Here is a 21,501-nt window from a genome sequence, read left to right on the forward strand (position 1 = left end):
CAACTGAAACAACACACACAAAAAAAACCGCAAAACAACAGAAAAGCATGAATCAACGGTTTTCAAGACACTGGACATCAGGCAACCAAGGACAGTGATTCCCCAGGAGATGGGAAACAAGCCAGGGAGTGTCCCAGTGCCCAGCTGAGCATCGTGAAGGATTCCAGGTCTCAGCGCAGGGAGAGATCAGCGGTGAAGCCCGGCCGACTCCCGGAGTAGAGGACACAGAGCCAAGAGTCCAGAGATTGAGGCAACTACACTTCACAGGACAGCGTGCTGAAGAGAAGTGACATGGGGAACCCTGGAGACCACCAGAGGGCCCTCGAGTGTTCCACAGGGAACAGATCTGAAAGCACACGTGGGGACAGAACCATCAGAAGGATCAGAGTGCTTGGTGCTCACACAGGGCCGGGAACAGGGCCTGCCCCACAGGCCAGACTGAAAGACCACAGAACTCAGGATGATCTTCCCTCGTGGTAAGGATAATTAGTCTCGGATTGAGCGCTGCCCTAGACCCATCAAGTCATAAAAGCTATTCCCAAAAGGATCAAACTTATTAAGTAACTTAACTGAACAAAGCTCAAGAAAATTTAGAGGAATAAAAAATACCCAGCATCGAACAAAATAAAATTCACAACGTCTGGTATCCAATGAAAATTGCCAGGCAGGCAAAGAAGAAAGAATATACAATCAGTAATAAGTAGAAAAATATATCAATAGAAATAGACCCTGTAATGACACAGAGAATAGAATTAGTAGACCAAGGAATTAAAATAGTTATAGTAACTACTGTCACTACTACTTCACATTTCATGTTGAAGATGGAGGATTAAAATTAAGCACATGGAAGATATTTAAAGAAGAAAAAGAACTTCTAGAGATAAAAATCACAATGTCTAAAATGAAAAAATACTGGGTAGATTGGAGCTGATTAGACACTACAGGAGAAAAAGGATTAGTCACGATGAAGACATAGCAACAGAAATTATCCAAATGAAACAAAGAGGAAAAAAAGACTGAAAAAACATCAGTGAGCTGTGGGACTTCAAGTGGCACTCACGCGTGTGTGTGTGTGTGTGTGTGTGTGTGCGCGCATGCATGTATACAAATACATATTTGGAGTCCCCAAAGGAGGAGGAACAGAAAAATACCAGAATGACCAAAAATTTTTAGAAATTAGATCAAAATTATAAACCCAAAAAGCCCAAAAAACCCCAAGCACAAGAAGTATGAAGAAATCTATACCAAAGCATATCATAACCAAACTCTTAAAAACCAGTGATAGGCCAGGCACAGTGGCTCACACCTATAATCCCAGCACTTTGGGAGGCCAAGGTGGGAGGATCACTTCAGGCCCAGACTTCAAGGCCAGCCTGGACAACAGTGAGATCATGCCTCCACAAAAAAATTTAAAATTAGCCAGGAGTGGTGGCACACACCTGTAGTCCCAGCTACTCAGAAGGCTGAGGCAGGAGGATCACTTGAAGCCCAGGAGTCCGAGGCTGCAGTGAGCTGTGATCATGCCACCACATTCCAGCCTGGGCTACAGAGTAAGACAGAGTCATTAAAAAAAAAAAAAAAAAAAAAAAAAAAACAGTGATAAAGAAAAAAATCTTAAAATGCCAAAAGAAAAAAGATTATTTATGTACAAAATAACAAAGACAAAAATGAAAGATTTTTCGTGGGAAACAATATAAACCAAAAGACAGTGGAGTAACATCTTTAAAGTTTTAAAAGAAAAAACAACTGTCAAGCTAGAATTCCCTATGCAGTGAAAATATTTTTCAAAAATGAAGGTAAAATAAAGACTTTCTCATATATTCAAAAGCTGAAAGAACTTACAACCAAAAGACCTGCACTACAAGAAAGGTTAAAGAAATCCTTTAGTCAGAGGAAATTAATACCAAATGAAAATCTCGGCCAGGCACGGTGGCTCACACCTATAATCCCAGCACTTTCAGAGGCTGAGGCCGGAGGATAGCTTGAGCCCATGAGTTCAATACCAGCCTGAGCAACACAGTGAGACACACCCCCCTATTAAAAAAATAAAAATAAAAAATGAAAATCTGCATCTACACAAAGGAATGGAGAGCAATGGAAATGGTAACTAAATGGGTAAATACAAAAGACATGTTGTCTCATTTTTAATATCTTTAAAACATAATCGACTAAAGCAAAACTAGTAATAATGTGTAGGACAACAGCAGCCCCAACGGCCGGGAGGGAGAAGAGGGAGGCGCGCTGTTGCCAAGTTCTCAGGCTGTGCTTGCAGCCAGATAACACTAGTTGAAGCAAGAATGTGACAAGTTACAGATGTAGACTATACACTCTAAAGCAGCTAGTGAGATAACACAACAAAGAGTTTTACTTTTAAATCTAAAATCCTAAATGTTATCAACTTACTCCAGAAACCTTTTTTTATAGATGATAATCAAGACTCTAAAAAAAAAAATGTCCCCCATTAGAATGTAATTTTAAGGAAAAAACACTCACTCAAAATGGCCACAAAAACTAAACCTAACAATAAAAACACAAGACTTCCATTAAAAATATTATAACACATTACTGAAGGACATAAAAATGGCAAAAAGAATAGAAAAACACACCATGCTCCTGAATCTGAGAAAATAATTGATTTAAATTCTTCCCAAACTGATTGGGAGTGGAATCGAAAACTTACTCAAGGCAATCCCAATCAAAATGTCTCCAGCCAGGCACCTACTGCTGGGCAACAAACCATTTCTCGGGTCACAGATCTACAACCTTGAGGGGATTTGGTGGGGACGGCAGTCTCTGTGCCACCTGGCATCAGCTGCAGCGCCTTAAGGCTGGGAGGTAGATGGTCTCCCTGAGATGGGGGCTGAACACCTCGCCGTGGCCTTCCCAAGGAGACGCTTGGCTTCCTCCCAGCATGGTGGCTGGGTTCTTACAACAAGCAACCCCAGAGAATCCTTCTCGGCAAAAGATGAATTACCTTTTATGACTTAGTCTCAAATATCACAGTGTCGCTTCTACCACAGGCAGAGGCCCACCCAGATGCAATCGTAGAAAACTCAGACCCAGCCTCTCACAGGAAAGTCACGTCACGCAGAAAGGAGCATAGGGACGGAACATGTTAGAACAGAAAACAATCTGCACACTTGACATATGGAAGAGAAAATGTATACTAACCAAGAGGCTTATTTTAAAAGAGCAGATATCAATACATATCATAAAAATGTAATAATTACAAGTCTGACTCTGGCACAGAATAGGCAGTCATCAGTAGAACTGAAATGTTCAGAATATTGTGCATATCAGGATGTTGGTTTAAAATAAAGGTGATATTTCCACTAAGTAGAGAAAAGACAGACTATTAGGAAACAGTGCCAGGCCTCTCTAAATGCTTCCCATTTAGATGGCAAAATTAGACCCTCAACCTCCACAGCTCCTACCTACATAAAAATATCTTAAAGCTAAACAGATACAAATATAAGATGCAAATTATAAAATTATTAAAAGAAAATAGAGGAGACAATCAGTTATCTTCAGATAGACAAGGCTTTCCTGAGCAAGATACATTACCTAGACACCATTCTTAAATGACATATTTCACTCCACAAAAACTACAATAGTTATAAATATCCACATACCAAATAGCACATCAACCACCTACACAAAACAGGAACTACAGAAGATGCAAAAGAAATAAAAAAATGCACCAATAATAGACTTTACCACATAACTATCAGTTAGAGATAGGCCAAAAGGACAAAATTAAAATCTAAGTGACCTAATCAACACAATCAGTAAGATAGATCTGTGGATAAATATTTAACATTACAATCTGGAAATAAAGAAAATACATCTCAAACACATATGGAATACCCACAAAAATTAATCATTTATTAGGTCACAGAGAAAACATGTTTTATAAAGCAGAAATACTATAAACACTTTCTGATCACAATGCAATAAAACTAGAATTTTTTAACGAATTTTTTTAAAAATTTCTTTCTTTCTGGAAACTAAAGAAACTTTGTTAAATAACATTGGATGAAAAGGGAAATATAAACAGAAAATGAAGATTTTTCTGGAAAATAATGATAAAACACTGGAGAATATTTAAAGCAGCAACCAGAGAAAAATTCATAACTTTAAAGGCCTGTATCAATAAAAATTACCGAAGAAAAATAAATGCACTCCAAACTCAAAAAAAACTATAAAAAGAACAAAGTAAACCATAAAAAACGAAAAGAAGGAAATAATAAAAATGAAAGCACAGAAATTAATGAGCAGAAAACAGACTAACAGTAAATCAGATTAATAAAAATCCTGGTTCTTTGGGAAAAAAATCAAACTAGCTAACTTAATCAAGGAAGAAAAAGAAAAAACACAGACATACAAAATAAGAAATAATGATGTGGAAATAACTACTGACACAGAGCATGTTTTAAAAGTAAAAAAAGACCACCTCATATACTTCAATTAAAATAAATTTTAAGGCCAGGTGCGGTGGCCCACGCCTGTAACCCCAGCACTCTGGGAGGCCGAGGCAGGAGGACTGCTTGAGGTCAGGAGTTCCAGACCAGCCTGAGCAAGAGCGAGACCCAGTCTCTACTAAAAATAGAAAAAATTAGCTGGTCAACTAAAAACAGAAAAAAATTAGCCAGGTGTGGTGGCACGCACCTGTAGTCCCAGCAACTTGTGAGGCAGAAGCGGTAGGATTCGTGAGCCCAGGAGTTTGAGGCTGCCGTGAGCTAGGCTGACACCTCATAGCCCTGGCAACAAAGTGAGACTCTTACCTCAAAAAAAGAAAAAAAAAAAAAAAAAAGAAAGAAAAGAAATTTTAAAACTTAATGAAATATGTAATTTCTAAGAAAAATACAGCTTACCAAAATTGACAAATGTCTGAAACAGACCAATTTTCATGGATGGGATACAGAAAGTTATCAAGGGACTATCCCATAAGAAAGTACCTGGCTCAGATAGTTCACATAATTCCATCAAACCTTAGAGACCAGATAGCTCCAGTGCTACATAAATTATTTCAGAAATAGAAAATAAGTAAAAGCTTCCAAATTCTTTTAACGAATCCAGTATAACATCAATACCTAAACCTCATTAAAGACTGCACAAAAGTTGTAGACCAATCACTTGTGAACATAGACACAAAAAAATCCTAAAAAAATTTAAATGAACAGACTCCAATACCACATTAAGAAAATAATACTATGAGCAAGTGGGATGTATACCAGAAATGCAAGCATAGTTCAACATTAGGAAACCCATTAATATGATTTAATACACTAGTAGATACAAGGGGGAAAAATCATTTGAGTATCTCCATTGAGTCTGAACATGCCTTTGACAAAATCCAACTCATATAATAATAATAATACAACAAAAATGCTTGGGAAAATAAGAATGGCTGGATACTTCCTTCACATGATCATATATCTGCCTCAATCTTGCAGCCAGAAGCCTACTTAATGGGGAAACACTACAGGTGTCCCCAGTAAGGTCAGGAACAAGGCAAAGGGGACTATTTCCCTGCTATTTAACCATGTCTTAGATCAGAGAAAATAATTTGAGGTGTAAGAAGTAAAACTATCTGCAAACTGACAGGACACGGCATCTGGAAAACCCTAGGCTCTGGGGGCCTAGAGAATCAATGGAAACTAAATCAAACAATAAAAGAATTCAGCAAAGTTACATGAAAATACCCAAAAAAAAACCAACCAGAAGAAACAATGGCAGAAAAAGCTCCATTGACAACAACAACAATAAAAAATACTTGGAAATAAATTTAACAGGAATTTTTAAAAATCTATAATGAAAAAAGTATAAAACACAAAAGCAGACTTGCACAAAAGGAAAGACATTCCTCGTTCTTGTTTAGGATGTCTTATCATCAAGATGTTAGTTCCGCATGTTAATTTTTAAACTTAATATGATCCCAATAAAAATACCAAAGTCAAACCTGCAAGAGTAACTAAGAAAACACTGAAAGGACGAAGCTAACACACACTATGAACACGAGCTGCCAGTCTAGGAAAAGCATTAACTGCAAGCAAACTGGGGCTCTTCTTAGTAGGTTTGTTTTTAGTTGTGGTGTGTGTGACAATGCTGAAACTATCCTATGCACATTGCAGGACTGAGCAAATAAGGAAATGTGTCGATACTGTTGAGAGCATATATAAACATGGAAGAGGGCAAGGCAAGAAACCCTGTGGGGTTAAACTAAAACTGCAGGCAGCCGTAACAACCCAAGATTTCTAAGACATACCCTTTCTTAGCTCTGTCGACTCCAGGGGCAGAGAAGCAGTAGCACTCTGGAAGCCATGAGCACACCTACTGCCAAAGCAACTAGGGCTCTGTGAAGAAATGGCTATTCCAGGACAAGAGTACCCAGCTACAGGAACCTGAAATACCTTGTTATGCCACAAAGTTACTAGAAAGTGCTCAAAAGGACATGGAACCCAGCTTGAAGTGAGTCTCGTCAGCCAAATCTGGGACAACTTGAGCATCAGAGTAAGGGTAACTGACTACACCCACTGAGGACACAGAGATCCATGGACCCCTCCTGCACACAGAGGACCAGCTGACAAGAGTGGCCGGAGTGGGCTTAGCGACCCTGGGCAAAGACCGCTTCAGGAAAGAGTCACTCCTGGATGCTGAATCTAGGCAGGAAACCTGGATAAGGAGCAGGATACTCACATGCTATTAGAGTGCCTCCCCAGAGATGGCTTATAATCACAAGGGGAAAAAGTGACCACACCATGGAGCAGCCACACAATTCCTTGACCAAGTGACCGAACTAACATCACCAAGGAGAGGTCACAGAGTTCACATGGCAGGCCTAGGATGGCCATCCTTCTTAGCTGCTTACAGGGCTGGCCCCTGGCTACTCTGAGAACTCGGATTTGGGAGGGTCCCCAGCAGCCTGCGATAAAAGGCCCTCAGCAGGCCTGCGCTGTCCGTACACACAAGGCGGCTTGTAACCACCGGCTTTGCTGCGGGAGGTAGAGTCTTGGTGCGTGCCAGGCGGAGGGGTCTACGTGACCAGCCTCAATAAAAACCCAGAGCGACGAGTCTCCACTAAGCTTCGCTGATAGAAAACACCTCACGGTTATCACACGCATTGGTGAATAAAGCCATCCTGTGTGACTCCCCTGGGAAAGGACACAGAACAAAATCAGCAAAGAGGAAGGATACACGGGGTGAAGTCTGAGGAAAAACAAGCACAGGCTTCCAGAGACCTGTCTCATGAAAGTCACAAAAAAACTACCCCTGTATCCTCAGATTTAGGCTAAAACGTCACAGTGTGTAATGACTTACATGCTTTGTATGGTGCTAAATGCCTGCCTTAATAGAGTCAAAATACACAGGAAGAAACGACTCACAGAATTTTCTAGTATTTCATGACAGAAAATTTCTGCCAAGAATGAAAAGCTGCTTTCTGGGTTCACGAATACACCAGTGGGAAACACGGGCGAGGCTGCCACGCCGGCAGCAGGCAGGTCCACGCGCTCCCCGAGGCGCGCTGTGACAGCGGCCGGCCCCTGCGGGCTCACAACCGCACAGAGGAGACAGCACAGACCATCGCGCACGATACGGGGCGTGAGGGGGAATACGGGTGTCATGAAAACAAAACTGAAAGTAAAGACTAAACCGTTAAAACTGACTAAACCCAGCAGCCACGGGCGTACAGGGAGACGCTCACAAGACTCAAAACACGGGAAACGCACTTATCCTCGGTGAGGACCGTGAGTGCAACTCGCTGGACCAGAGCAGAACCGTGCCACGACAGAGCCACCCGTTGGCTGAGGAATGAAGAGGACACTAAACAGGAAATCTGAAAAATTATAGCTGTCTTAACAAAACCTGAACCCATGAATTTTTAACCATATTCCAACACACTTTCCTTTTCCCCCGTAAGCGAATACTTACACAGCATTCTGTCCAATAAATATGAAGGAAGGGGAAAGTGAGCAGAGCTTTGTTTCCTTCTTTGGGCAGCAGCTCCTCTTTGAACTGAACAAAGTTAGACTCTAGGTGAATCATCTTTGGAGCCCGGCCATAGGACCTATAAACAATTTTTTAAACATCACTGAGAAAAATTCAGAAGTATACATAACATTAACCCTGAATTATAACTATAATATTCCGCCCAAAAACACTCTATGGATTACTTTAAACACAGTTCACGTGGACATGTCAAAGCTCCCGCTCTGTAAAATCTTTCATTTTACTCAAGGATAAAGGCACTGTAATACGTTCATCCGAGTACTCAGTTTAACCAGGGCCACTGCAGACTTCCGAGAACAATGAGCTTTACTCGCAGTGTAACTCAACCTGTAAGTCACTACAAAAGACAAAAAGTGTGTCCCACGTGTCCAAAATGCAGTTTTAAGTTATTAAAGTTTTAAAGTGCACTGACACTTTTGGGACAACCTGTATTATCCAAGAAACAAAATCATTTGGTGAAAGAGAACAGATTTTTAGTTGTCGAGCACAATAAAACAGAGGTACAAACCTCCGCTTTTTCCTCCACTCAAGAAAAACGAACCCATAGAGAAATCCCACAAGCGACATGCATCTCATCTAGGGCTGTCAGAGGACACGGCCGCTGCTCTACTACACCTCTGAAATCAACCACGCCACACGGACCTTGTCACCACACCTTCACTGTCCTCTCTAGCAGCTGTGTCTTCTTTAAGCATCGACAGCTAGAGTTTGCGTATCTGTATCCAATCTAAGGATGCTCTGTGTTTAATAAATTAAAACCAGCCATATTTCAAGTGATTCTGCTTGTGCTAGAACCTTTGTATTTTCTGTGTGCAGGCTGTTCTTTCCTGTCCTTTGTGAGATTAACCAAGTTGTCTTTTTCCATTTTTTTTTTTTCTATGCCAGTTTGAAAGTTCAATCGTCTATTTCTATTCTACTGTTGGTTTCATTTTGATTCTTAGTATGCACAAAACTAAGTTTGTTTTCAAAAACTAAAGTTAAAGTCTGTGCCCACTTTTCTCTGATCTCCTTCCCACACATCTGAAATTTTAGATTTTTCACTGTTTAAAGGACTGATACCTTAACTCACACAAAATATTTTTATGACTTGTTTGCTGGCAGTTGCTTCTTTCACCCTGCGATTTCTGGGTTCATTTTTCTTCTTGTTGGGCTACATCCGTTCATTATTTCAGAAGGGTGGTACGGTTTCTGATCTCATGGATGTCTGAAAATGTTTTTACTTACTGCAGTGCTTCCCAAATATCTCCATGTCGTGGCAAGCCGTGAAAATAATATTCAAAAGGCACCCAGGGGTAGACACACGTGGCTTTTTGCAGCCAGAGTGACTAAGCAGGCCCAGCCATCCTGTGCCCCAGGTGGCCTCCCCAAGGCCTCTGAGGAACAAACTTTCTCAGCATCCGTGTCTCAGGCAAGGCCCTCAGGGTGGGAGATGCTGACTCAGTCTTCCCTCTTGAGCAGCAACGTGAATAATAAAGAATTCTAGGTTCAAAGGTATTTTCCCTCAGCACTGTGAGAAGACTGTTTTTAAAAGTTGTCTTTTATGTTGCATTTTAAATGGTGTATCAGAAACTATACATGTGGTTCTTCTTCCTTTTCTGATTCCTTGGCCTGGTTTCGGTTTGCTTTGCCTTCCTTCCGTTCTGCTTGGCATCGAGTGGGCCCACGCAGTACCTGGACTCACATCCGGGAAACCCCGACAGCAGCTCTTCAGCTGCCGCCTGCACGCCACGCTCTCCACTGCCTCCTTCTGAAAGGCCTGGCGTGTGGACCACGCCTCCGCTTTTCCTCCACGCCTTCTCCCACGCTTGGCGTTGGTCTCCTGAGCTGCTCAGCTCAACCTTCCAATGCACTGATCTGCTCTTCAACCACACAGCTGGTCAGTGCAGCTGGTAAAGTTTCTGTTTCAATATTTTTTCATTTCTAAGATCTAATCAATTTTAGTTTTCACTTTTTATCAAGCTAATGTAGACATACTTTAAAACATCAAATAGTACTAAAAAGCTTTTCTCACCCGCGCACACACACCCCCCGCTACACCCATGTCCTACTCTGTTTTCGGATGCTGTAACAGAATATCACAGACCAGATAATTTATAAACAACAGTTTATTCAGCTCACAGTGCAGAGGCCGGGAAGCCTCATATCAAGGTGCCAGTACCCGGGAAGGGCCTTCCTGCTGCACTATAACATGGCAGAGCGCACCACCTGGCAAGAAGGCAAGAGCCAGAGAGCCAGAGAGAGCTCACTTTTGTGACAAAGCCACTCCCCATAACAGTGACATCAATCCATTGATGTTGGCGGAGGGATTACGTTTCCAACACATGAACTTTTGGGGGATACATTCAAACCCTAACACCCCGCATCAGCAGGTGCCTGCCCCATCCTTCTCTATCACCCCTCCTGTATCAGTTTCCTAGAGCTGCTACAACAAATGACCACAAACCTAGAGGCTTAAAACAACAGCAGTTCACCCTCTCACACTTCAAGAGGCCAGGAATTTGGAATCAATGTGTCAGCAGGGTTGGTTCCTTCCAGCAGCTCTGTGGGGGCTGCCTTGCCTCTCTCCCAGCTCCTGGTGGCAGCTGGCAGCCCTTGGTCTTCCTTGGCTCGTGGCTGCAGCACTCTAATCTCTGCCTCCATCTTCGCATGGCCTTCTCCTCTGTGTGTCTCTGTATCTGCTCTTCTGTCTCTCATAAGGACATGTGTTATTGGATCTAGGGTCCACCCTAATCCAGGATGATCTCATATTGACATCCTTATCTTAACCATATCTGCAAAGACCCTTATTCCAATAAGGCCACATCCTGAGGTTTCAGGTGGACGTATCTGCCCTAGGATGACGCATCCCTTTCCTAAGTTTGACAGTACAGATCCCCTGTCATTTCCGAAAAGGAGAACACGCAGTCTTTTTTCTGGGGCTATCCAATTTCCTGAGATGAATTCTCTACTCTTTTGCCTAGGAAGCATGGATATAGCTACAGAGTTCTTGGACCTGAGCTTGCCCTGTCCAGAACTCAGACTTGCTGGCTTTAGAAGGGCACTTCTGCAGTGCCTCCCAAGGCTCCTGCAGAGGGGGGCGAGAGCAATCACTTCACTACAGATGGGAGTGGGGCTGAGTCCAACCGCCCCTGTCCACACTCTGCCGAGCCTCCCCAACCCTGCTCTCATCCCGGCCTCCCAAGGTCTGCCCTTCTTCACCTGTCAGGGACTCGCCTGCTCTCATGGAGCCACCTCTGCGGACACGTGGGGTTGACTTCTCGGCTCTCGTCCCTAATCCCTCCACCTGTCTTCCTTCTCCCACACACCCACCTCTCCTGGCTGCTACTGTCGCCTCTCCCTGCCTCTGTCCTTGCATATTTATGCCTTTTTAGTCCTTTATATCCTGTTGTTTAGTATTTATTTGGTCCATTTTTTTCCAGTCCATTTATTTGCTTACTATTTATTTGATCCATTCAGCAGGGTTTCAGAAAAGTGAAGAGATAAATCTACATAGTTTGTTTCAGCTTTTTTCTCATAACCCCCTCTCTCTTGTTTCATGGACACATTTTTCTTCTTTCATCTTTCTGAATGTTTAAATAATATATACTTAGTTAAAATCCTTTATAGATTACTCCACTTCTTCAGGTATGGAACGCCTTTATTTGCTAAACTTATTAATATTTTCTCTCCTTCACAGCACTGGACCTCCTCATATGTTGAGCAATCTTTCTCTTACCCTCTGTATACTCTTTATATCAAATATTAGTAGCTAAATGCATACTTTGTAAGACACTATCTGTGTGTCTATCTTCACTAGAGAGCCTGGGTAAGTCACCCCTATAAAGCCACATTAACTCCTGACGTTACCAGGGCACAACCTGGTGGCCAGAAAGGAATGACGCTACAAGAATCCGAACCACATGCACAAGAATAACAACAGAGTATGCTGTGTATGCACCCTGGGTAAAATCAGATTACTTGTATTGAAAAGACAAAATCCAAACATTTTCCACAAATATTATTTGCTCTTACCAGAAATAAGTTTTCCAAGAAGATGATTCCCAGTCAATGACAAATGACCAATCATACACACACAATAGAGCCACTCGAATGGCAGATCTGGCTTCTCTTCTAATTTTTAAGTAATACCTTTCCGTATGCCTTTCCATCCTTAATAAAAGTGCACAGGAGCTCAGCGAGGAAGGGGGCTCTTGTCAGAAGGTAGACACAAGCCCACATCTCTGCTTTAGGTAGAATCTAAGTGAGTCCCTGTCTCCTCTGTAAATTGCCTGTGCCTCTAAGACATTCTGACTAACCATGAAGAGTCATAGGTCATTCCTATAAAAGTAAGTCTTTAACTCCAAAGAACTGTCTTGTTTTTACCCCTGACATCTCATTAAGAAAATCATCCTATCCCGTAAAGAATAAGACCCACAGTTATATGAAGCCATTCTGTTTCTTTACAACAGACTTTAGAATTTGGGCTTTTAACTTGTGCTACTTCACTAACTCACATAAATGTCTCACAAATGAAGAGGGGGATTCAGCCAAAAAACAAACACACCGTACCTCCTCCATTCCATTGGTTCTCTCGGAAGCTGCTGGGAAAGCGTTGGGTAAACAGAGGTGAATAAATTCTGATCTCCAGCACCTACAAAGGGAATAAAGAGAAATTCAGTTATCATATTTTTAGGTGAATACAGGCAAGACAGGCTCTAAAGTTTATAAAATTGGTATTTTCAGGTAATTTTACATTTAATATTAATAAAATGACATCACAAGATCGTTTTGTACCTTTAAATGCCTAGTCTCAAGAAAACCCAGTGCCAGGCCTGGAAGAGAGAACTTAGCCCTCACGATGCCTGCACGAGGTGCGTGTAACTTTCCCAGGGGGAGAGTAAGGGCCAGAAGAGGTGAGTCACTTGCCCTGGACACAGAGCTAAGGAGGGACGGAGCCAGCTCAATCGCAGCCAGTTTCGCTGTGCTCTATGGCCACTGCTTCTCCAACTTCAAGAGAACAGCCCAAAAGCCCCATGCAGAAAAGGAACCCAGAGCAGTGACCATAAACGGCTTCACCAAAATAAACTCAGTGTCCACCCAAATGCCATTTAGTCTTCACCAGAACTCCTGGAAGGAAAAGCGCAAACATAACCCCGATTGACAGACAGAAAGTAAGGCTTGAGAGGTCAACGTGTTCGGAGCACCAAGCTGGCTAGTGGCAGATACTAGTCACCCACCCAGCTGTGTCTAACTTTACGCTGCACACTTGGTTGTTAATTCAGCTCTTTTATCCTAGCTTTAACAGAAATGAAAAATCCACTTAGTTTTCATAAAATGATAGTATAACTGTATTATACTTAAGCTAATAAGAACCCTTTAATATAGATGACTAAAATTCTTATACTCAGAGGATCCTCTTACTTTAAGCAAAACCATTTTCCAAATTGCTTTTATATTGATCTTTAAGAAATCACTGGGAATTGATGTGGGCCATTAACACACTTGCTTATTTTGCTATCATGAACCTAAAAATAAAACCTCCAAAATTCACATAATGTCAAGTCACTGCGGAGAGCAATGCCATTTCTGGACAGATGGCGCGGTGGGTGGGCGGGGCCTGGGAGTCTGACTGCCCAAGTCCCGGTCTCCAGGCCACCCCTCACCAGCTAACTATGCCAGGGAGACCACGCACCCTTCCTGGGCCTCGGGCAGCACACGTGAAATGGGAAAATAAGAACACCACTCCTCAACAGGGCTATGGTGAGGATTAAACGAGCCAATGCACATAAATTGCCTGGGACAAGGCCTGACACATAGTACTTAAAAAGGGTTACTTGTACTATATTTCTGTTAGATAAATACAATTTTTATGTTTTAACTTATCACTTTTCACCTTGCTCCTTTATTTGGTAGTCATCTTAAAAATCAATAAAATAAAAAACCTTCAGTTAGCTTCAGGTTTCTTATCTTCGCCAATTTCTGATGCCTCATTGAAAGGTTCCAAGATTAATGTATAAAAAATCACTGCTCTTTGCTAAGTGGAAAGTGAGCCAACTAAATGGAGGCTTTCTCCTCCTTCACTTGGTTTTCTACGTAAAACTACACACTCTCTCTCACTCTCTGTCCTTGCAATAAAGTTCCCATAAGTGCACAAGTTCCCCTCCAACCTTATCTCCCCCAGGAATCCTGCCTACAGTAAGCCCAATCCAAAAGGAGACTACAGAGTTCGCCCTTCTCCCACGTTCCATCAGGGACTGAACTTTTAACCTGTGTTAGTCTGAAAGATGACGGGTCAGTCAGCACATCTGCCAAGGGCAAAGATGTCACCTGATGTGACTGGGGATTTAGCCTGTGCCCAGCTGGCCTCAGCACCTGTTATGGGCTGATTTGTATCCCCGACCCCTCAAATCCATACGATGAAGCCCTATCCCCCGTACTCAGAACATACCTGTATTTGAAGATGATAAGGTCTTTAGTTAATAAGGTAACTAAGTTAAAACGAGGTCTTTAGGGTGGGCCTAATCCCATGTGATGGGTGTGCTCATAAGAGGAAACGTGAACAGACGACAGGGGTGCGGAAGCGCCACGTGGAGAGAGAGAGAGAGAAGACGAGCCAAGGAGAGAGGACTCAGGAGAAACCAGGTTTAGTTTATGAAGCCGAGAGCTTCATCCTGGACCTTCAGTCTCCAGAACCGTGAGACAATAAATGTCTGCTAAGCCACCAGTCTGTGGTATTTTGTTATGGCAGCCCTGGTACCCCCAGTTTAGATTTGAAGGCCAAATTCTTCTAACCTATAGGTGCTCTACATTGATTGAATAAGCATGTGAAGAAAAGCCACCATAATTTTCTCAGAATACATAGCCATTATTAATTAGTATATTCTTAAATCTTTACATCCAGTTTTATGAAAATTAGAGGTACTCTGAAAATGGGGTATAGAGAATCAGCACATAAAAGATGGGGCAGAGCTTAAGTATAAAACCCCAGAAGAATTCAATCTAGGTTCAAGTGATAGGTAATTAAATTAACAACATAAACTCTGCAGTTTCCCGATATAATCCAACCACTAAGTAGAAAAGTCATTAGAACTGTGAGGGCTGAACTGTAAGAGCAACTTCCAGGCTGATTTTTCATTTTAACCCCATGGGTAAAGAGGCGTGAGCAAAACCAGTAAGGATTCACCTGTTCATAAAATAGCTACTAAGAGCAAAAATGGGGCTGGAAGCGTCATCCTGCCAATATGGCTGGTCTCGCAAAAATTATTTTGTTGATTAATATAAATAAAAATAAAGTTAAAATTAAAAAAAAGCAAATATGAGGCTTAAGATTGATGTGCCTGTGTTAAGAGACTCTTGTTCAGAAAATTGCTGTTTATTAAGAGTCAACTCCGACTATTTCAACAACTATGATTTCTTTCTTTGGTGAGGAAGGAGAGACTTATCAAAACAATTGACAAGAGTAATCCGAAACACAATGCCATTAACAAAAACCTCTCTCCCCGTATGTGTCTCCACACCCACCACCAGGGCAGGGCTCCTGGCTACGTAGGGGAGACACAGAGACTGAGGGCGGATGGGGCAGGGAGCACAGGGAGCAGAGACGTGCAGGGAAGCCGTGCGCAGGGAAAGCTCTAGCGGCAGCATGTGCAGAGAGATGTGGGCACTCACCATCTAACCGCTGCCGGAACCGCTGGACAAGCCCCAGGCTGAGGAAAGCCCAGCCCAGAGAATCCTCGAGAAGGAGAAGCAGAGGCCTGGGGTCTGACATGAACCAAGCAGTTTTTTATTATTTATGCTAGATGTAAGTAATTGAATTTTCTGTAATATGCAGTCAGATGACTCACACAGGCCTTCACTATTTCCTGAATTACCATTATTATTGCATCCCCTGAGATTTTTTCCAAACTCATATTCATGTATTAATTGTGTAATTTAAACCTTTTTATGTTCAAAGCAGATAAGAACTAATTAAACATGGGGGGAAAAGAATTTTAAAAGATGATTCAGTGATTTAGTAAATTTCAAAACAAACTCAATGTCCGAGCGTCAGTCAGGGCTGCTGTAACAAAATGCCACAGACTAGGCGGCTCATAAACAGCAGCCGTGTATCTCTCAGTTCTGGAGGCTGGAAGCCCGAGATCAAGGCAGCAGCAGATTTAGCGCCTTGTTCTTGCTGTGCCCTCACATGGTGGAAGGGGTGAGAGAGCTCTCAGGGGCCCTCTTTTATAAGGACACTAATCTCTTTCGTGGGGGTTCTGACCACATGACCAAATCACCTCCCAAAGGCCCCGCCTCCTAATAGCATCCCATTGGGATGCGAGCAGACAGAGAAGCTGCTGGCTAACAGAAGTCAGAAGGGCCATCTGTTTACTGCCCCTATACAGACAGCACCGGGTCTGCATGCCCTAAGCACTTTCCACAAACTCACTGAACCTTCACATGGAAACCAACGCACTGAGAAGTCCCCTAGTTGGTCCGAAGGCAAGCAGCTGATGGGGGCCACAGCTGGGATTCGAACCCAAGCAGCCAGGCTTTGAACTCAATTCTTTGCTACTGCTCTGTGCTGCTTTCAATTTCTTCATGTGATTAAGTTTACTACTTAATCTTAGGCAGTTATATTGACGACGACTGGCTGAAAATACAGGTTCTAGAAGACCTTCTGCAGACAGAGTGAACGTTTCTGTCATCTGCTTTCCAGTGTACCAATTCTTAAACATACAAAGCTGTGTAAAGGTCTTACTTACAGAAGTATAAAGGATCAGGAAAATTATAACCATGGGAGAGTACCAAAGAAAAAGAAAATGTTCAATTCGTACCTGTGTGTATAGCTTTCTGAAATACTTGATACCATGTATTTTCAAGATCAGTATTTTTATTTGGAGATTTATGATGGGTAAAAAATATTACTCAAAGATTCTAAATATTTGATTCTCTGACACAGTATAATTTTTCTTCAAATTCTTTAGTATGATTTTAGTAAAAGGAAATAGTAACTTTATCAATAAAATATATCTCTCACTTTATCTTAAATTGTTGAAGACATCTGGAGTATTTCAGCCCGTTAACAAGACAGCTGTTTTCAGCTAATGCACTAAGTCTTAATTTTAAAAGGTTAGATTTATTCCGTGGGGCTCGTAGGCTTAGGAGCACTGATGGGTGGGAAAGACAGCAGGACGGATCTTAGTCCAACACAAGTGCTCCGGTCCCAGCAAGAACCTGCATGGGGGCAGCACCAGCAAGCGTCCCGCGTCGAGGCTCCCAACCAGGGGCTGGATGATCTCCCAGCTGGGACCCCAGAGAGACTTGAAAAAGCAGGGGAGTGACTGGACTAGCACCTAGAGATGACCTAACTTTAAGGCCCCTCCAAGCAAGAGTCTATGATCCTGTTTTGGAACAAAAAAGTCAAAGGAAATATATAATTTATCTAAGATTTGCTTTGTAGAAAAATTTGCAGAAATAGCCATTCTTTGAGCATACTGTTAACAAAAAGAAAGCCGCAATCCCCCATTAGGCAGTTCATTCATGCTTGAAAACAATGTGTTACAGAGGGTATTGTCTGTCAGCCTAAGTCTAAGGTTGCCCATAGACTGCACATTAATTATTTCTCCTCAACAGCTTTTGGTGAAACAGACTTTCAAGACTGTCAAACGGACGATAAAAACATCCAAGGTCACAAACTGGGAAGTCATCTCAGCCTGTTCAATACTGCATAAAGTAGATTTGCTATAATTCATGGATAACGTCAATGCAGTAATGAAAATTAATGCTTGAAACTGGGAGCTCTTTCATAGGAATTCCTGATCGTGAAGCAAGGAAACCCTCCTGAGCATCTTCCATATTTGGGGCTGGGGCAGGGAGAGACGGTCAATGAGAAAGCACAACAAAGGATGCAGACGGTATCTAGACTCCGTAGGTAGAAAGAAGGTTCAGTCCAACCCCCTACAGTGACCAGGCAACTGACTCCCCACTTCCATGAATAAACATAGTCCTTCCTTTATTAGAAGGCACGCATTTGAGAAGTAAAGCAAATGACACTCCCACAGCTCTGAACCTCAAAGTTTCAAGAAATCTAAAGGCCAAGTTCAAGGAAGTCACTCCTACAGTGGACACGATGGGGATCACCTCCATCTGGTTGTCAGCTGTCACTGATCTCCTCTGTCAGGTCTGCCAAACGACATCGCTTTTAAATCCCAGCTCAGTAAACCCTGCCGTTTCACCACTGGCTTTACATTACACCAACTCCATCTAGCTTCCTCTGGGTCCTCTCCGTGGTCTCCACCTGTCCTCTTCCAAATCCTCACACATAAGCACACACACTCTCTCCCAGCACCCAATCTGTATAACAACTACTGCCCCCAGGAGGTATAACCAAAAGAAAAATAATATATTAGTGTTCAAGTTTTATACTGTGTAAGTTTGCAGAAAAGGAACCACAACCGATACACACAGACTAGTCACGAGATATAAGGTCCCTGGCCGGGCGCGGTGGCTCACGCCTGTAATCCTAGCACTTGGGAGGCCGAGGCGGGCGGATCGTTTGAGCTCAGGAGTTCGAGACCAGCTTGAGCAACAGCGAGACCCCGTCTCTACTAAAAACAGAAAGAAATTAGCTGGACAACTAAAAATGTATAGAAAAAATTAGCAGGGCATGGTGGCACATGGCTGTAGTCCCAGCTACTCGGGAGGCTGAGGCAGGAGGATTGCTTGAGCCCAGGAGTTTGAGGTTGCTGTGAGCTAGGCTGACGCCACAGCACTCTAGCCTGGGCAACAGAGCAAGACTCTGTCTCAAAAAAAAAAAAAAAAAAAAGATATAAGGTCCCAAAATCTTTTCCTGTTTTAACTTAAAAGACAATTGAACACACATGCCAAGGATGTTCACAGGCCTGAATGAACTCCTCTAACCAGGGAGACAAGTCACCTTCTCTAGTCCTCAGAGACCAGACTTAATGAAGAGTTTAAAAAGGAAAAGATTGGATAACTGTAGCAAAATAGAAGAATACTCAAGAATCAACCTTTAACAGTTTATATATTTTTAAAATAAAGAAAACAGAGAATTATTGTATAAGTTTGAATCATAGTACCATAGTTAAAAGTTAAAAAGACAGCCAGGCATGTTGGCATATGTCTGTAGGCCCAGCTACTCAGGAGGCTGAGGCCGGAGGATCACCTGAGCTTAGGAGGTCAAACCTGCAGTGAGCTATGATCGTGCCACTGCACCTCCAGCCTGGGTGACGGAGCAAGACCCCATTGCTCAAAACAAAAAGAAGACAGAGACCCTGACTGCTCCTGGCATGCCCTTGTCTTGGGGCTTTGGACACAGAGTTCCCAGACTGCTATTTCCCCAGATTTCCCCTTCACCTACTTAAAGCCTTTGTTCAAGGATCACCTTCTCCAAGAGGCCTAACTGCAGTTTCCAAATGACGCAACCATTAAGGAGGGGAATTTGGCAACATCTAACAAAATTACATAAGCATTTACCACAGCTCTAGCAATCCTCCCAACAGATACACCAGCAAGGTTAAAAGACAGATTATTCGAGGCAGAACTATTGGAAAAAGCAAAAGACAAAAACAACTCAAATTCCACCACTGGGGGATTAGCAGAATAAATCACGGGACATCTGCATAACGGAGTACTACACAAGTGTAATAAGGAATGAGAAAAGGTGGCTCACACCTGTAATCCTCACACTCTGGGAGGCCAAGGTAGGAGGATCGCTTGAGGCCAGGAGTTTGAGACCAGCCTAAGCAAGAGCCAGCCCCTGTCTCTACCAAAAATAGAAAAACTAGCCAGATGCAAGTGGCACATGCTACTGGGGAGGCTGAGGCAGGAGGATCACTTGAGCCCAGGAGTTGGAGGCTGCAGTGAGCTGTGATGATACCACGGCACTCTAGCCAGGGGGATACGGTGAGATTCTGTCTCCAAAAAAAAAGGAATGAAAAAGATATCTGTATACTTCTAAAGGGTGGAGTGTAGGGGAAAAAGCCAGGTGGGAAAAATGTATGTAGTTGGCAATCTCTCATTTAAGAAAAGGAAATATAAATATTTCCCTTTTTATGTGGAAGGATAAACCACAAAAATTTGTAACAGAATACTTAAATAAAGGAAGGGTTAGGGTATATAGAACAGAACACATGCTAGATTTCTTTAAATGTACCTCATTTTGTAAATTTTATTTTGGAAGCAAATATTTTATATAATTATAGCACAAAATTAAATTTTTAAAAGGTTTTCTCTAAAAATATCAGGAAAAATAAAACAAAGGAACTTAAATGTACACATACCACATATCTGTGGTATAACCCAAGAGAGAGAAACTATGACAAGTGACTTTAAAACTACAGTAACGTGACTGTTCATTGCTAGTGGGATATATACAAATGCCACAAAAACTGCTTAAAAAAAGTTTTAAGTGTGTGTTCACTAGTCCTATTGCTGCAGGTAGAGTTAACGGTGTTATTCAGAGACTATGTGTAATGAAGGATGAAATAAATGACACTCTACTCAGGGGTCCCCTGGACCTGGCAGCATTAGCATCACCTGGGCACTTGTTAGAAATGCTAATTCTCAGGTCCCACCCCGATATGCTCATTCAGCAACTCTAGGGTGGGATCAGGCCATCTGCTTTAACAAGCCCTCCAGGTGACTATGATGCAGCACAAGCTTGAGAACCCCTAACTGTAAAGTCCCCAAGTACCCATGAGAACGGGGAAGCCCAATTCCTAGCTCTGTCCACTGAAAATGCCTGGCAGCAACTAGAAGCCCAAGCTGCAGACGACAGTCTTGACATCCCACTGTTCACTAAAAGGAATCAGGGCTCCGAGGACAAACAGCCGACTGCGGATCAGGGACAGGAAATGTACAAAATGAGCCCAGAACATCTTGTCATGCTGGATTAGTAAAGAACCTAACAAAGATTCCTATATCTTAGAAGCCAACTAGAAAGAGGTTCTTCTTGGCCAAAGATGGAACAATTTGCACATCAATGAGGCAACAGCTTCAATGGACTGAAACATACCAACTATGTTCATAATAATTAAGTTAATAAAGATAATGTTTTAAAAAAGTTAATTGATCACCATCAAAGAACGCTAGTAAACAATTCGTTTTGAAACCAGTTATTGTAAAGGGAAAGAAGCAAGCACTCAATGCTTTGCTATGCCACTGGGCAGCCAATTATTATACATACATGTACGTACGTGTGTGTGTACATATATATATGCACACGCTCTTTAAAGAAATATTTCAGCTAATAAATGAAAAAGAACTGGCGAAGTGAGAATATCACCCTTTTGTAACTTTTAGGGAATTGGTGATATGAAAGTCAATGGCTGCTAACACTGCAAAAGAGAGACAATCAGACATTATGCGTCTGCTAAAGAAAGAACACCCACCACCTACGAAACAGTATTGCAAAAAATAAATCCAACTTGAAGCCGACTTTGTCTCCTGCTTTAGCTACCAAAGTGTAGATAGTGGCACCTCTTCAGGACAAACAAGCTGGGTTTGTCA

At 42.3% G+C, this 21,501-nt stretch overlaps 1 protein-coding gene across 2 annotated transcripts in view; it reads right to left on the bottom strand.

Moving 5' to 3' along the window:
- Nucleotides 1–21,501, bottom strand: part of TRAPPC10 (trafficking protein particle complex subunit 10) — an 80,838-nt gene that overhangs the window by 50,892 nt on the left and 8,445 nt on the right. Inside the window, exons 2-3 of one of the 2 annotated variants that reach the window (XM_069474912.1) lie at nucleotides 12,559–12,640; nucleotides 7,933–8,068 (exon numbers count right to left, since the gene is read on the bottom strand). In XM_069474912.1, the coding sequence (XP_069331013.1) occupies nucleotides 7,933–8,068; nucleotides 12,559–12,640 (218 nt within the window). Of the gene's footprint in view, nucleotides 1–7,932; nucleotides 8,069–12,558; nucleotides 12,641–21,501 lie in introns of those variants that run through there. The other variant, XM_069474913.1, reaches the window with a different exon arrangement.

The sequence above is a fragment of the Eulemur rufifrons genome, chromosome 7, assembly GCF_041146395.1.
Source record: "Eulemur rufifrons isolate Redbay chromosome 7, OSU_ERuf_1, whole genome shotgun sequence".
In the NCBI taxonomy this organism is placed as follows: Eukaryota; Metazoa; Chordata; class Mammalia; order Primates; family Lemuridae; genus Eulemur; species Eulemur rufifrons.